At 51.3% G+C, this 16549-nt stretch overlaps 1 protein-coding gene across 4 annotated transcripts in view; it reads left to right on the top strand.

Annotated features, from left to right (window-relative positions):
• The window catches only part of UBASH3A (ubiquitin associated and SH3 domain containing A), a 46738-nt gene that overhangs the window by 23249 nt on the left and 6940 nt on the right, over positions 1–16549 (top strand). For all 4 annotated transcript variants that reach the window (XM_032276796.1, XM_032276793.1, XM_032276795.1 and 1 more), the window contains 4 exons: positions 472–595; positions 5697–5796; positions 9919–10041; positions 11825–11917. In XM_032276796.1, the coding sequence (XP_032132687.1) occupies positions 472–595; positions 5697–5796; positions 9919–10041; positions 11825–11917 (440 nt within the window). The remainder of the gene's footprint in view (positions 1–471; positions 596–5696; positions 5797–9918; positions 10042–11824; positions 11918–16549) is intronic.

The raw sequence follows: 16549 nt of genomic DNA, 5'->3' as shown, positions 1-16549 counted from the left end.
GTGATGTGTCAAGACATTCAAGGACCATTTTCTGATTTTAAAAACTTTAGATGTTTTCAATAAGGACTTCCAGCAGTTTAAAAAGATTGAGCCAGCACCGCGGAGCCCATCCTCTGGAAGGTGGCCTGCTTTACTCAGTCTAGTGACTTAAATGGTAATCTCATTCTTAAAAAAAATACCTTCATAGTGACATCTAAAATAACATTTGGCCCAATACCTGGGTACTGTGGCCCAACCACGTTGACACGTAAAATTATCCATCAGAGATGATCGTTGTAATAAAACAGCCACATCATCCGCACTTCCTGGGTCCTGAGCACTTTGCACACACCACTTCATTCTGTGCTCTTGGGAACCTGTCTACCGAGGCTGTCCCGCACATCCTCAAGTGCATACGTGACCAGATATGGGGTCTCTACGGCAACAGCACAGTCTCCCCTCTGCTCAAGCCGTGCTTTCCTTCCCCTGCAGGACGTACACCTTCAGTCTAGCTGCGGACCTGAACTCCAGAAAGGACGGGGAAGCCAGCAGCAGACGCAGTGGGGAGTTTCTTTCACAAACAGCCAGGAGTCTCAGTAGCATACAGGCCTTGCAGGTAATAGAACGTTCCCTCTTTTCTTTTAAGTAAACTAAGCAAAACCACACTCTGTATTAACTTCATGGTGTACGAAGCTTCGTGGGAATAGCTTCTGTTCCACAGACACATCCCCCCTGCTGGCCTAGCGCACAGATCCAGGCATGGGTCCACAAGGGGGCCTCCCACCAGTGCTGAGGTGCCAGGGGGTCCTGCCCTGGTCCATCTGCTCTGGGCAGACAGGGAGCCACCCTCTCCATGGGAGAGTGTCCCACCTTCAAGCTCCTCAAGGGGGCTTCAGTCATGGCACCGGGGCATGGCACCAGGGCAAGGAGGAGGCAAGGACACAGCCCCACCTGGAATCCCGAGTTCTCACCCCATTCCCTCATTCATGAGCCAAGTGGCCCCCAAGACGTCACCTCCTCCAGTGCCTTGGCCCCTCATGTTTTGAGGTAAAATTCTTCATAACCTGGGGGTTCAGCAGCCTCAGGCCAGGGGTCAGGGCACAGCAGGGCACCCTGAGCCGGCCACCCTCACAGGGCACATCCAGGAGAGCAGGCTGCCAGGCAAGGACACCGAGGAGCAGGCAGCCCCTCCCTGAAGGCAAACAAGTGGCATGGCATCCCTGACCCCTGTCCGGTGATCTGAAGTGTCGCCCTCCTTACAGAAGAGCCCCTGAGAAGGGACTGCACCTGCTGCTGGCCCTGGTCCAGTTGCCACAGTAGTGGAAATGCCTCCCTGTCCTTACTGTTCCCAAATTTGTCCTCCTGTGCTCTGCCATGTGCCACACATGTTATTTCAGGATCTGTCACCCCTGCTACCCCCAATCAACACAGGAGGCAGTATTCCTGCCCCTTACCCATTTTACAGATCCGAAAACTGGGGCTCATGGAGGCTAGGAAGATTGTCCTAACACCCTCCCATCAGATTGTGGGGAGGATTACATGAAATAGGGCATCCAGTGCCCACCACGGCCAGGCCCCTAGTGAGGAGAGACTGTTGTGCCCAGGGGGTGGGCCACAGTAGCCCGGCTCATTCTCTAGTCCCCGGGGCCCAGCTTGGGGCCTGGTCCACAAATCTCCAGAATGACCAAAGGAAGGCCCTACCGGGACTCATCACTGGCTTAGGATCTTAGGATCAACGCTCACTCCCTGTTACGGATTGAATTGTGTGTCTCCAAAATTCCTATCTCGAAGTCCTAACCCCCAGTCCCACTGAATGTGACTGTATCTATAGGTGAGGCCTTGAAAGACGTATTTGAGGTGAAATGAGGCAATAGGGCTGGGGCAGTCTGATCCATTCTGCCTGCTGCCCTTATAGGAAGAGGGGATGAGGACACAGGCACACAGAGAGGAATGGCCCTGTGAGGACAGGGAGGAGACACCGCCTGCAGGTCCTGGAGAGAGGCCTCTAAAGGAACCAGGCCTGGCAATGCCATCATCTCTGACCTCCAGCCTCCAGGACAGTGAGAGAGCAAAATTCTGCTGCTGAAGCAGTGTCCCTGTCACCATTTCCACCATTTGCGCCTCCTGGCAGCTGATGCAAATCAGCCCAAAGCTAAGCAGCCCTGGCAGGTCTTTGCTGCCTTGGTGGCTGGCTGAGGAGGCCTTTTCTTGAGAAATTAAGAATGTGTCTCCGAAGCTGGGTCTGTGTGAAAGGGCGATCAGCGTTCACCATGTGTGAAAGGCCCAGACTTGGGAGACTCCCCAGGGCTGTGCCCTGCTTTCCAGATTGCAAATGGGAAGAACCTGGGATAGAAGCCTCCGCTCGTAACTCAACCTGTGTCTAAACTGTGTTTTCAATGGCTGAAGACAGAACATACATCTGCCTGTGAACTGGACCCCCTCGTGTGGTCTTCTCTAGAGGAATTTCACCCCTTCCCTGTAGTAAGAAAAGAAAACTGGCAACAGGTCTGGTAAAACGCACCTGTGGGAGGCAGGATCATGGCCCCAGAGATGATGTCCTAAGCCCTGGAACCTGTGTATGTGACCTTAGTAGGAAAGAGGGTCTCTGCAGATGGGATTGAGTTGAGGATCATAAAATGGGAAGATTATCGTTGGCTATCCAGGAGGGCCCTAAACCCCATCATGAGTGTCCTGATGAGAGAAGAGCAGAGGGGATTTGATACAGCAGCAGAAGAGGCCGTGCGGACACACAGGCAAAAACTGGAGCAATGCAGCCACAAGCCAAGGAATGCGTGGGGCCACCAGGAACCGGAAGAGGCAAGCAATAAATTCTCCCCTAGAACCTCAGAGGGAGCACAGCCCTGCCAACACCTTGGCTTTGGACTTCCAGCTTCCAAAGCCATGAGAGAATAAATGTCTGCTGTTTTGCACCACCCAGCCAGTATGGCAGCCCCAGGACACCAATGCGGCACCTTCTGTCTAGAGAATTGCTGCTGCCCCGTCTCATTCCACAGATTCCAGGGGTCAGCCCATTCCACTCCCCACAGATCTTTCTTTTGCTTTATCACCATATTCCTGTGGCAAAGCTCCACATTTTAAGCACAGGAGAGTGTTTAAAATGCTCTGAGCTTATCCAGGAAGAAAACGCTCCAAATCCAAAACTTCAGCCCGATGCACGGACTTTGTTACTAGGCAGAATGAGGTTCCAAGCACATGCGTGCTTTGCAACTACTTGCATATCAGCTCTCTACAGGGGAATGGGCTAAGATATTTTAACATTCGTTCTGGGATGGAGTGGTGGGTGCTGCCTCTTGGTGTCAGTGTAGGCAACCCCCGCATAACCATACTTCACAACTGCAAGACAGCAAGACAAGCCTTCCCCTGGAGGTCTTCCCCAGGAGACGGATGTTTCTATCCTGAAGCAAACATCTGAAGTTCTCCAATAAGGGACACCAATACTATTCACTTGGCCTTACCACATGTTCATTTTGAAGACTTAGCTCCGTGACCCTGAGAAAGCGTTTGCGTGGAGATTGCAAACGTTCTCATCAGCTCACCAATCCCATGGTTTATGCACCTACCAAATGTAGTCAGGACCATGGAGAACTGTCTCGTCCCAATGCATTTCAGCAGCTGGAAATTCTGCATTGCCCAGGCCAGTGTGGACTGTGCAGGGGACCCACAGCGTCTGGCAGGAGCTGCCCGTGGTGCTGACCCAAGAATGCTTCCAAGGCAGGTGAAATTGGCCCCACCCTACTTCCTGGCATCCCTTCCTTCCCAGTAGTGTCCAATCACTTCCCAAGGTGCAGGGACAGCACTGGGGACCACTCTTTCCAGGGTGACTGGCCAGTTAGTGCAGACCCTTGAGACCGGATTGCTGGTCACAGAAGCGAGTCCAGATAGGAGTGATCAGCAGCACTGGCCAGGTGGAAAATGAGTCCTTTCTTCCGGGGGGTGTTTGCATGTTAAAGGCATTTGCATTTTCCTCTCTAGGATTTTGGGGGAATCAGGGCGATGCTGGGGCTGGTGCATGAGGGTTTGTGCTGACAAGGCTCACCTCTCCTCACCTCTCTTCCTTACCCTGCTCAGTGGCAAAACACACACAAGTCGCCCTCTCATTTTAGCCCAGAGAGAGCTGTGTGGCCAAGAGGGAGCAGGGCAGGGACTGCACCTGCCTGAACTGCCTCCTGCCCAGCGGTCCTCCCCACCCTGTCCATCCCTGGTCGCCTTGGCTCCAGGCAGGACTTGGTCCCCAGGAAGCCCCGCAGCCCACATCCCGTGGCCGGCTCTGCTCGCTCTGCCCCCACCCTCTCTGTTGATAACTCATCTTTCCATGTTCATCCCTTGGCCACTCCCTAAAGCAGGGACCCTGGGATCCTGGACACAGGTACCCTGTGGACTGCAGCTTCATGTCCAGCATGTGACATACTCCCTCCTACAGCTGTGTTACAGGGAGGCTGAGGCTCGGGTCCCGGGTGCTAGAGGGCAGCACCACTGGAACTGTGTTGCTGCAGGGGACCCCCTTTCTCTGAAATGGAACCCCTGGAAAGCCTGGGCCTGATTCTGGGACTGGGGGTGTAGGTGCAGGACTGATGACAGCTGGCACAATAGTGCCCTCCAGGGAAGCTGCTGAGCCTGGTGTCTCCCTCCAGGGTCCTGGCACAGGGCTTAAGCTCCACACAGCTGTCCTGGTGGCCTCCAGCTGGCTCAGCCCTCAGCACTCTGCTCTCTGGTCCCAGGGGCCATCCTTGGCTCTCTTTCACTCACTCCATTTCATTTACAGTGGGTTCCCCTCAAGGCCAGCCCCTCCACTCAGCCCTGAACAGCATGGGGAGAATGGTGGCCCAGCCCCCTGAGGACAGAGCCCCCGAACACATCCCACACAGAGGAGACCCCTCCCAAAGAGTAGCCAGTGTCGCTGCTCTAAGCATGACCCTTGAGCTACTTCCCCAAAGCACAGGCTCTCCAGAAACAGGGGGGCATGAGGCCTGTGACTGCAAGGCTACAAGACCATCCTGGGCTGCCTAAGTCCAGAGAGGAAGGTGCCAGAGAGCTGCTCTCCCTGGCGTGAAGCTGCTGCCCATGGCCAAGGCCACTCTCATGCCAAGAAGATGTAAGGAAAGTATAAAGTACTGTTTTCCTCTAGCGCTTAGCCAAGCAGAGAATGACCAGCTATGGAAGAACAGCAAGGGGATGGATGAGGGCTTCTCCCCTTGGTGCTCAGAAGCAGAATTCACACCTGGGAGCCATAAAAGTCCTGCCCCTTAACGTGCCAACACCAGGGTAGTCCTGGAGGGCTCCTCAGAAGAAGTGTGCCAACGAGAGAGGAGGCTAGATATATAGACAGATAATCTATATTATAATGGTGCATATTATAATGTCAATAGGGGTAATGTCCTAAGAAGTCTCTATGGGAAGGATAAGGACTTAGAAAAGACAGAAAAGTAGAGAAACAGATGTGCCATGGTAGGGGCCAATCCTGTCTCTTTTCATTTCCTTGATGTTAGAATGCCCAGAAAATAAAATGCTGGAAGAAATTGAAGAGATTGCCAATTTCATGTCCTGTTTCATTTTCTTGATTTTGGCAAAATGGGCTGAGCTATTGAAGGAGGAGATTCCCTCCCAGCTGCTGGGTGACCAGGAGAGCTGCCGTTGGCGCAAGTCTGCCGAGTTGGATGTTAAACTGCATGTGCCTTGCTTCCTGCCCCACCACCCAGGCCACAGTTGCAAGGAAGAGCGTGCTGGTGGTTCGCCACGGGGAGAGGGTGGATCAGATCTTCGGGAAGTCATGGCTACAGCAATGCTCCACTCCCGACGGTAGGTCACACTCGGGCGGGTCTGTGGACAAAACACTGTGGATCTGACAAATGAGACTGAACGTCCTTACGTGGCACCAAATCCCCTGAGACACCTTCTGTGGAATGACCTTGTGTATATGTGGAAAACATGCCTGCTGCATCTTCCTCCGGGGGTGTTCCATGTATGCATTTGAGTGTGTGTGTGTTGTCTGTGGAATGACCTTGCATATATTGTGTATAATGACCTTGTGTATATTGTGGAATGACCTTGTGTATATGTGAAATGACCTTGTGTATATTGTGTATAATGACCTTGTATATATTGTGTATATTGACCTTGTGTATATTGTGGAATGACCTTGTGTATATGTGGAAAACATGCCTGCTGCATCTTCCTCTGGGGGTGTTCCATGCACGCATTTGAGTGTGTGTGTTGTCTGTGGAATGACCTTGCATATATTGTGTATACTTACCTTGTGTATATGTGGAATGACTTTGTGTATATTGCGTATAATGACCTTGTGTGTATTGTGGAATGACCTTGTGTATATGTGGAAAACGTGCCTGCTACATCTTCCTCTGGGGGTGTTCCATGCATGCATTTGAGTGTGTGTGTTGTCTGTAAGAATCTTACCTCAGGCCAGGCACAGTGGCTCACATCCATAATCCCAGCACTTTGGAAGACCCAGGTGGGAGGATCAAGAAGTCAGGAGATCAACACCATCCTGGCCAACGTGGCAAAACCCCGTCTCTACTAAAAATACAAAAATTAGCTGGGTGTGGTCGTGCATGCCTATAATCCCAGCTACCCGGGAGGCTGAGGCAGGAGAATCACTTGAACCCAGGATGCAGAGGTTGCAGTGAGCCAAGATCACGCCACTGCACTCCAGCCTGGCAACAGAGACTCCGTCTCAAAAAAAAAAAAAAAAAAAAGAATCTTACCTCGGCCAGGTGCAATGGCTCATGCCTGTAATCCCAGCACTTTGGAAGGCTGAGAAGAGGCAAAGGGCAAGGTCAGGAGTTCAAGACTAGTCTGGCCAACATAGTGAAACCCCGTCTCTACTAAAAATACAAAAAACTAGCCGGATGTGGTGGTGTGCACCTGTAACCCCAGCTACTTGGGAGGCTGAGGCAGGAGAATCACTGGGAGGTGGAGGTTGCCGTAGGCCAAGATCACACCATTGCACTCCAGCCTGGGCAACGGTGCGAGACTCCATCTCAAAAAAAAAAAAAAAAAAAAAAAACTCTTACCTCAACTAACTACTTGTAGATGATGGAAGAATGGCTCTCAATAGGAAGCAGATCCGCTAGTGTGAATGCTTGGCTGGTCTTTTCATCCCAGCAGCACATATATGGTATTTGGTTAGTGAATGCACCCCGACCTGTAGTCTCTGAACCCCACCAATGCAGGCACACTCTGTACCTCCAGTCTCGTCTCTGAACCTCTGCAACCTAATCTTAACTGCTATAATTTTTGGCTATGCTGCTTAACAGATGGGCATATTCTTAAACATCCCTCTTGTGCACCCCAGTTTTGTTCCACTGAATGCAAAGAAGTAAGAACAGAGCTTATAAATACACATACCCGCAAGCCAACCTCTGTACTGATGATCAATGTCCATGTCAATGCTCATCGCTTCCTAATAGGAAGCCTGTAGTGTCACAATTTCTAAGCCATAACCCATTACATAAATTAAAGCATTGAACATAGTGACAAAATCCATTCACAGTTGCTAGGTTAGCCAAACCCTTTTGAGATCCCCCTCCAGGAGTCCAGCAGACCCAAGAAAGTGGGAGCTGAGTAGGGAAAACCATTGGCAGATAACAATCATACACCAGAAAAGATTCTGAGTAGATAACATCATGATCAAACATATTTCCAATAACTCACAAAGCTAATAACATGGTCACCTCTATAAAACAAGATCAAGTAAAGATACAAGAGCTTAAGGAAGAAACAACAAGACAATAGGTGGCTATCAGGATGCATCAACAAACATATAAGAAACTTTCTTGCAATAAAACAATTATTGAAGCTATAGATTGAACTGACACACCATGTCCATGGTGAGGAGAATCAATACAAAAAAATCAACACCAAAAATAGTTATTGGACTTCCTAGAAAAAGAAAATATACCTGGTCATCTGAACAAAAGATCAAGTCACTTATAAGGGAAAATATTTTAAAGGCACTGAAAATCCCCAGCTGAAAGGAAACTCCTGGTGGATCTTTTCCCAAGGTAGAGAGGCCCTCGATAAAGTGAAGAATGGCATCTAGTTTGTCTGAATTCTGTATATTGCAGGGTTTAATAAATCACAATGAGGCATAGCCACATTCTCCCCCAAGGTGACCAACCTCAGGGGACACAAGAGAGATTTGGGGGTGCCCTACCAGCCTCTCCCTACAGCTCACTTTTGGCCCAGGCACCCACACCCTCACAGGGCCCCTCACCTCACCCCATATTCCACACAGACTCTGCTCCCATTGAGACCTGACCTTGCCCTACATCCTCGTCCTCTCCTGAGCTCTGCCCTCTGCCCCAGAGTGATCACAGAAGTGTCAATGACAAGCAAAATACCTAAATGGAATGTCTTGACATTTTGGGGGATCACAGATGCCTTTGAGAATACAATAAAATTGATGGACTTTCTCCCCGAAAAAAAAGATTTTAAAACTACCTTTCCCAACAGCTAACACTGGCATTGAATAAACGCCTCTGAAACACAGGGTTCCAATGAGTCTCTGCCCACGGAAATCCCAGGGAGGGAGTCTTCAGGAAGCTCCTACATAGAACCTAAAAAACTGGCATGAAAAATGGCCACTGCCCCCTACTGACCCCTGCTGCCTCCCACCGCCCCTCACTGGGTTTGTGCAAGGCTGTGGGCCAGGATGAAGTGGACTGGTATTTTCTGGGGTACAAAGGACATGGCCTGCCAGATATAGCAGAGCAGGTCTCAGGAAGGTCAGTGCGGCTACTGGAACCTACCAGTAGCCAGGAGGTTTGGGGCCCCTCTGGAAGATGTGAAGGCAAACCAGAGTGCACTGGAGGGCGCGGTGTGTCCTGATATCCTGCGTGAGGATAATCAGTCATTCTGACATGAGACCAGCACCCCCACTCATTGGCCACTCACTCTGAGTCAGATGCTGGGCTATACCTCACTGGCTCCTTGCAATCTCTACCCTTTCCCTGTTTTTTACTGGTAAGAGAAATAAAGTCACACAGTGAGGAGAGATGGTGGCGCCAGGATTTGCCACCAGACCGTCAGATCTTAGAACTCAAGGTCAAACTCCCAGTGAACCCTGGCACCAGACAGCCTCTGGTGGGAGAGAGCCCCAGTGAGCCCACCTGGCTTCCAGCCTGGCTTCAAGCAACTGACGAAAGAATGCACAACGCAGGGCATCTCCAGCTAGAGCACTGTGTCCCCTGAGCAAGAAGAATATGTTTAAAGCTAGGGGCATGGATCATTGATGCCAACTTCAGATTCTTAGCAAGTTACGCTAAATCAGCCACGGAGACACTTTATCACATTCTTTATCAGAAAAATATAAGAGTAAATCTTTTTTTTTTTTTGAGGCAGTTTGGCTCTTGTTGCCCAGGCTGGAGTGCAGTGGTGAGATCTCAGCTCACCAAAACCTCCGCCTCCTGAGTTCAAGCGATTCTCCTGCCTCGGCTTCCCAAGATTACATGCATGTGCCACCACCTCCGGCTAATTTTGTATTTTTAGTAGAGATGGGGTTTCTCCATATTGGAAGAAACGTGTTGGTCAGGCTGGTCTCAAACTCCCGACCTCAGGTGATCCACCTGCCTCGGCCTCCCAAAGTGCTGGGATTGCAGGTATGAGCCACTGTGCGTGGCCAAGAGTGAACCTTCATGGGGGGTTTTGGGAGCACAAAGAGGGTTGCATGGTTCTTGGGGCTGAAACCTAAGTTTTCTGCATTTGAGAAAATGTTATGTGCACAGCCAAGCAGCACTTTCTTCTCAATTTGAAACCATGTTGCAGAGCACCTTCGGAAAAAACAGAGCTGACAATAATTTCAATAACCTTGACATTAGAGTGGGTCTTGGTCTCAGGAATTTTGTGGAACGAATCTGCACTAACTTGATGAAACTGAGCATCTGATGCTTATTTCTACTTCAGGGAAATACTACAGGCCAGACCTGAACTTCCCTTGCAGTCTGCCCAAACGGAGTCATGGGATCAAAGACTTCGAAAATGATCCCCCATTATCATCGTGTGGCATTTTCCAGTCCAGAATTGCAGGTATGTTTGAAGGCTGTCAGTAGGAAGGGTAACAATAACAGCAGCAATGATTATGGCTAACAGGCAACCAGCCTGAACCCTCGCTGCCTGCTCTTTGACACAGCATTAGCTTTGTCCCCACTCTGCTGGGGAGGCTGGGGCACAGAGAGGTTAAACGGCTTGCCCAATGTCACACAGCAAGAAAGTGGCAGTGCAGAGGTTTGATCTAGGAAGGGACGATTCAGGAAGTTGGGAGGAATGAAAGAAAGGCCTCAAAAGAACGAGAGAGGGAAGGAAAAATCAACAACTACTGTATGCACCAAGGAGCTCACTTTAAAAATGGAAAACCACATCCTCCACTGGTTTTATTTCAAAATCTGTCATTTTGGGCTTTTGTTTTGTGTCTGCGGGTTCTGCTCCTACGTGACTGTTTTTCAAACAGAAGAGACCATTGAGTTCGTTGAGTCATTCCTAAATTCAGAAAGAGGAATCCAGAGAAGCAAGTCACACCAATGGTTAATGTAGAGACCCCCACAGCCCGCTTTCCTGGGCCCCCACCCAGAGGTGTGCTCAGAACGTTTACCCACCAGCTCTGGGCAGGGTGAGAAGTCTGAGTTACAGCACCTGCTGAGTGCACTGTCGAAAATACTGCACTGCCCGACAGCTAATTCCAGCCTCCCAGTGTGCGGTCCCAGGATGCTGAGTTGGGAGGAGATGGTGCTCTCAGGCCTCTGTCCCTGGCTTGCAGGCGACATCTTCTTCTGTCTTCCTCTCCCCTTCTATGCGTGTATCTGTGCACAGACTTCCCCTTTCACAAGTACACTGTCATGCTGGATTAAAGCCCACCCTAGTGTAACTTATTGAGGTGCCCACTCTTGTTTTAACTTATCACTGTAAAAATCTTATTTCCAAATGAGTCACATTCTAAGGCACCAGGGGTGAAGACTCTAACATGTTTTTCCGGGGAGGGGACACAGTTCAACCCATAAGTGACTCCACTGAAACTTCACTCCCCACCTTTGGGGCTGTGCAATTTTTGTGCTGTAGGGACTCCCCCAATATTTCTCTGAGAGCAGGGCTTCAATATTACAGGGGGAGAGGTGGTGTACAGGCTTGTCCTTCCACGAGCCTCAGTGGGTCTTGAGTTTTCTCTGATGACCACAGATGTGAAGCCCGCCCCCACCCGCAGCCCATTTCTGAGCTCACAGTGACGCAGATTCGAAGCCCAGGCCCACAGGACTGCTTCTCTGCTCAGGATCTTAAAGCCTGAAGTCAAGGTCTCTGCTGGGCTGAGTTTCCACAGGAAGCTCAAGTCTCCTTCCAGACTCATACTGCTGTTGACCAAATTCAGATTCCTTGCAGTGAGAGGACTGAGGTATGTTCCTTGCTGGCTGTTAGCTAGGGGCTGCTCCCAGCCCTAGAGGCTGCCCACATTCCTTGCCATGCAGCCCCCTCCATCTTTGCAGCCAGCAATGTTTTGCTGAATCCTTGTCACTTCACACTCCTCTGACTTTTTTCCATGACTGACTAGAGATAATCATGGCTTTTAATGGGCTCACCAACTTGATCAGTCCCACCTTGGATCCCCTCCCTTCTGCCATAGGATGTAACCGTCCCAGGAGCAACAAATCATCCTGGTCACAGGTTCTGCTCCTGCTTGGGGTCTATGCAGGGTGTGTACCCCAGAGCTTGGAAACCTGGGGCCCTTTGAGGACCCTGCCTCCCACAGGGAGCACATGGCTCATCTGCGGTCAGAGGCTAGAATTATGAAGGGGCATTTTCTGCCTTTTTCACTATTTTCCAGGGGACGCGCTACTGGACAGTGGTATCAGAATCAGCTCTGTGTTCGCCTCCCCAGCCCTCCGCTGTGTGCAGACGGCCAAGCTCATCCTGGAAGGTCAGTGAGAACCTCGGTGAGCCTCTCCTACTCCCTTAACCTCGTGGCTATTCTCCAAGGGGAGTGGGAAGGGAGTGGAGCTGGAGCTGGATGACGGCAACGAATGCCCACACCAAAGTCATCAGACAGGTACGAGCCAGCCCTCCGAGGATGTTGGCAGGCACGCTGAGTCCGTGAGCGTGTCTGGAATGCCAGGACCATCAGACCAGTAGGGGCTGGTGCAGCCGAGTGCCAGGGCCTGTCCTCACACTGTTTCTCTTTGGCCTCTGTCAGCAAGGCCTTTAAAAATAAACCTGGAAAGGGGCATTTGAAAACCTTGAGAGCTGGGAACTGCTACGGTTCCTTTTAAGTCAGAAATGCGTGACCCTTCCCAGGGCAATGCACTTGGCCAGTGGAGCTGCCCAGCATCCTCAAGGGCTGATGTGTGTCAGGAAGCCCTGGGCAGACCCTTCTGCAGCTCCGACCTGCAGGAAGAAGAAAGTTCCTGCCCGGAGGGAGGCAGCCTGTCCTAGAGGTCTGGACTCTGCCCTCAGCCGGAGCCCATCCTGCTCCTCTTTGTCTGGGAAGAGGGATGAGATCTCAGTCCCCAGGCAGGAACTAGCTGTGGCCAGGAGCACAGGTGACATGAGAGGGCATGTCACCTCCATGGTGATGGGAAGAGGGCAGAGCACACAGACGCAGAGGCAGCAGGTGGGCAAATGTCGGGGACAGAGCTTGCCTTGACTTTCTCAGAGACCTAGGAAGTCAGGTCACCAGTGGAAAGTGGGGACAGGGACCATGGGAATTTGCGGTGCGCTGAAGGTATGAAGGGCTGTCAGCGAGAGGGTGCCAGGATCTGGGCTGGGAGATGCAGGGTGACCACTGGGCAGCACTAGAGCCCACCCACAGTTCCTGAGCATGAGTTTAAATGGGGATGTGTAGGCCAGGCTGGGGGCTCTCTTCCAGCATAGACGGAGTGGGTAGAGAGTGGGGTGCAGCTACGGGCGGGGTGAGCTATAAGTATGGTGGACAGGGAGACTTGAGGGTGTAGTGAGGGGGTGGCCGTGCCCATGGACTTTCAGCTGGGTCAGCTGGGAGACCGAGCACAGGGGAGGTGAGGGGCAGGAGAAAGGAGGTGATCTGAGGGTCAAGGTCCAGGAGGGGGCTGCTTGGAGACAGCAGAGTTTGGCACTGCACCATGGAGGGGCTGCCGTGGCTGGAATGACAAGCCCCAGATGGAAGGAATGGACGCTCAAGGTGGGGAGGAAGGCGTGTCCTGCAGGAGAGGGGCCCTCCCACTGATCGTGGTCTTACCAGGACTTGCACATGGGGCCGTGTCAGAGCTGGCGCCATGAGGGGCCGGGACCTTCACAGGAGGAGCGGTTGGACAGCAGTGGATCCACCCCACGCATGTGCACTGCAGGCTCCCATGTCCTCAGATCCCCTCTACCCCCCCAGTGAGGCTCTGTCAGAGCACCTTCCAGTCCAGGTGTGCAGGAAGCCCTGGCCCAGCCGGGCCTGGCTCCACCCATGGAGCCACGGGCTTGTCATTCCTGTCCTCCACTCTAGTTAACTTTCCATCCCATAATGCTGTCCGAGTTTCGTGAGGCACAGAAGTCCATTTTATCAGCATGGAGCATCCACGGCCCACGTTCCATGCACTTCACCGTCAAGACACTTTCTATCTGCCTCAGTCGTGCAGCTTCATCCTTTCATTTCCCACCCAGCTGTGGCGGAAGACCCCAGGCATCTCAGGTCACTAAGACAGAAATGCAGATTTATCTCCCTTGGACTTGGAGGTTCCCATGTTAATTACACTGCCCCTCTGGGCTCTCAATGAGCCAGAGGACAATCAAAGAACAATATCAGCTTGTTTGACCAAACCGCAAAAGGACCCACGCATCCCCAAATGCATGAGGCAGTGTGGCCGGAAGAGAGAGGCGGCTCCACCCCGAGGGCAAGGAGCCTTCTTACAGTCCTCCCTCACATCTCACGCATGCAGATACACATACCACACACCACACACACACCACACACTACACACCACACAACCACACACATACACATCACACACCACACACCACACATACACAGAGCCACACACACCAAACACACCACATCCACACACACACCACATACACCACACACACCACACACATATACATACACCCCACACATACGCACATACACACCACACATCACGCATACCACACGCATCACACACCACACATACATACCACACACATACACACAGCCACACATACCACACACCACACATACAGAGAGCCACACACACCAAACATACCACATCCACACACACACTACATACACCACACACACCACACACATATACATACATCACACACATATACATACACCACACACATACACACAGTCATACACACCACACATCACACATACCACACACACCACACACCACACACACACATGGCCACACACACCACACATACCACATACCACACACACACCACACACATACACACCGCATATACCATACACACACCACACACACACCACACATACACACAACACACATATCACACACCACACACATACACAGACCACACACAAACCACACACATCACACACCACACACATACACACACACCACACATACATTCCCCCACACACCACAAAACACAAACAACACACACCACACACTACATGCCACACTCACCAAACACACCACACCACACACAACACACACCACATACACCATACACTCACACCACACTCATCACACACACCACACACAAACAACACACACAACACACGCACCATATACACACCACACACTTACACATGGCACACGCCACACCACACACACCACACACCAGACGCTACACACATACACACACACCTCACACAACACACAAACACACACACACAACAGACACCTCACACGCCACACACACAAGACACACACTACACATACCACACCACACCACACACACACCATATGTCACACTACACACACCACACCACACACACCGTACCACACACACCACACACACCGTGCCACACACATCACACACCACACACATACACACACACCACACATGCACATACACACACCATACACCACACACATACACATAGCCGTTGGGGTTTCACTCGGGGCCGAGTCACAGACCGCAGAGGAGGAAGCTGCGACCCTATTGCTCCTTCAGAGCCGTGACCCCAGCCCAGGCGACAGGTCCCGTGATGTCAGCCTCTCCCTGTTCCGGTGCCCACAGCAGCAGGTCCCGCCTTCGTGTTTTCAGGAAGGCATGGGAAATGGGACGAGGCCTCTCCAGCTCTGCCCTTTGGGAGGGACAAGGATGGCAAGACCAGAAATGTGAAGGGGCGGGGTCTCCGAGCATCTGGGACCCTTCAGCGTGAGGGCGGCTCTTCATAACTGTGGTGGAATAAAGCAAAACTGACATGCGGCAATTCCATCCCTGATTGTTTAGGATCAATGTTTATAATTAACCTAATTAACCAAATAAGACGTGAACCAAGCAAGAAACACACAGAAATATATGACAAGAGGCGACAGGCCTGTGCCTCAGTTTCCCCTCTCCTCCTCCACCTCCGGTCTTTGCACCCCACCACTCACTGAGCGTATTTTGTTCGAAACTTCCTCAGCTTCTGCTGCTCTTCCACTAGGTTTCAGAACTGCTCTGGTTTCTGCCGTGGGAGAGTCTGCCGTGGGGGAGTCCCCAGGTCACCCGTGTCTGCAGGGCCAGCTACAACGGCCCCCTCTCACTGGCCTTTTACTGCCTCAGCCTGCAAGGGTCTTTTCCAGTGAAGACCTTGATCTTTGTTTCCCTACCCAACCTCTCTCACCACCACAGCAATGACGAATAAAAAGGGGATCTCTTGGCCAGCCTTTGTGATAAAAGAATACGACTGACCGAAAACATTCTTCATAATTTTTTTTCTTTTTTTGGGGGGTGGGGGGTTTCCTTTTAAGATGGAGTCTTGCTCTGTCACCAGGCTGGAGTGCAATGGCGCAATCTCGGCTCACCACAACCTCCGCCTCCTGGGTTCAAGCGATTCTTCTGCCTTAGCCTCCCGAGTAGCTGGGACTACAGGCACACGCCACCATGCCTGGCTAATTTTTGTATTTTTAGTAGAGTCGGGGTTTCACTATGTTGACCAGGATGGTCTCAATCTCTTGACCTCATGATCCACCTGCCTCGGCCTCCCAAAGTGCTGGGATTACATGCGTGAGCCACGGCGCCCGGCCCATTCTTCATAATTTTATCTCTCTTTTGTCATTGTGCATGGTTCTCATTAACATACTTATTCCCATTTTTGGTGGATTTTTTTGACTTCTATTATTTGGGGCACTTGCATGTAAAGTAAAAAGCTTTTTAAAATGCCTTTTGCCAGCAATAATGTCAAAGCCTTTAACGTGATCTCTGATCTCCCAGTGATTTTTATGTGCAGATGGTGATGATGGTGGTGATGGTGGTGATGGTGGTGATGGTGGTGATGGTGATGGTGGTGGTGATGATGGTGATGGTGGTGATGGTGGTGATGGTGGTGATGGTGATGGTGGTGGTGATGATGGTGATGGTGGTGGTGATGATGGTGATGATGGTGATGATGGTGGTGATGGTGATGATGGTGATGGTGGTGGTGATG

Source organism: Sapajus apella, unplaced genomic scaffold (genome assembly GCF_009761245.1).
Source record: "Sapajus apella isolate SASKATOON/1434 unplaced genomic scaffold, GSC_monkey_1.0 scaffold8, whole genome shotgun sequence".
In the NCBI taxonomy this organism is placed as follows: domain Eukaryota; kingdom Metazoa; phylum Chordata; class Mammalia; order Primates; family Cebidae; genus Sapajus; species Sapajus apella.
This window is presented reverse-complemented; position numbering and strand designations above follow the sequence as displayed.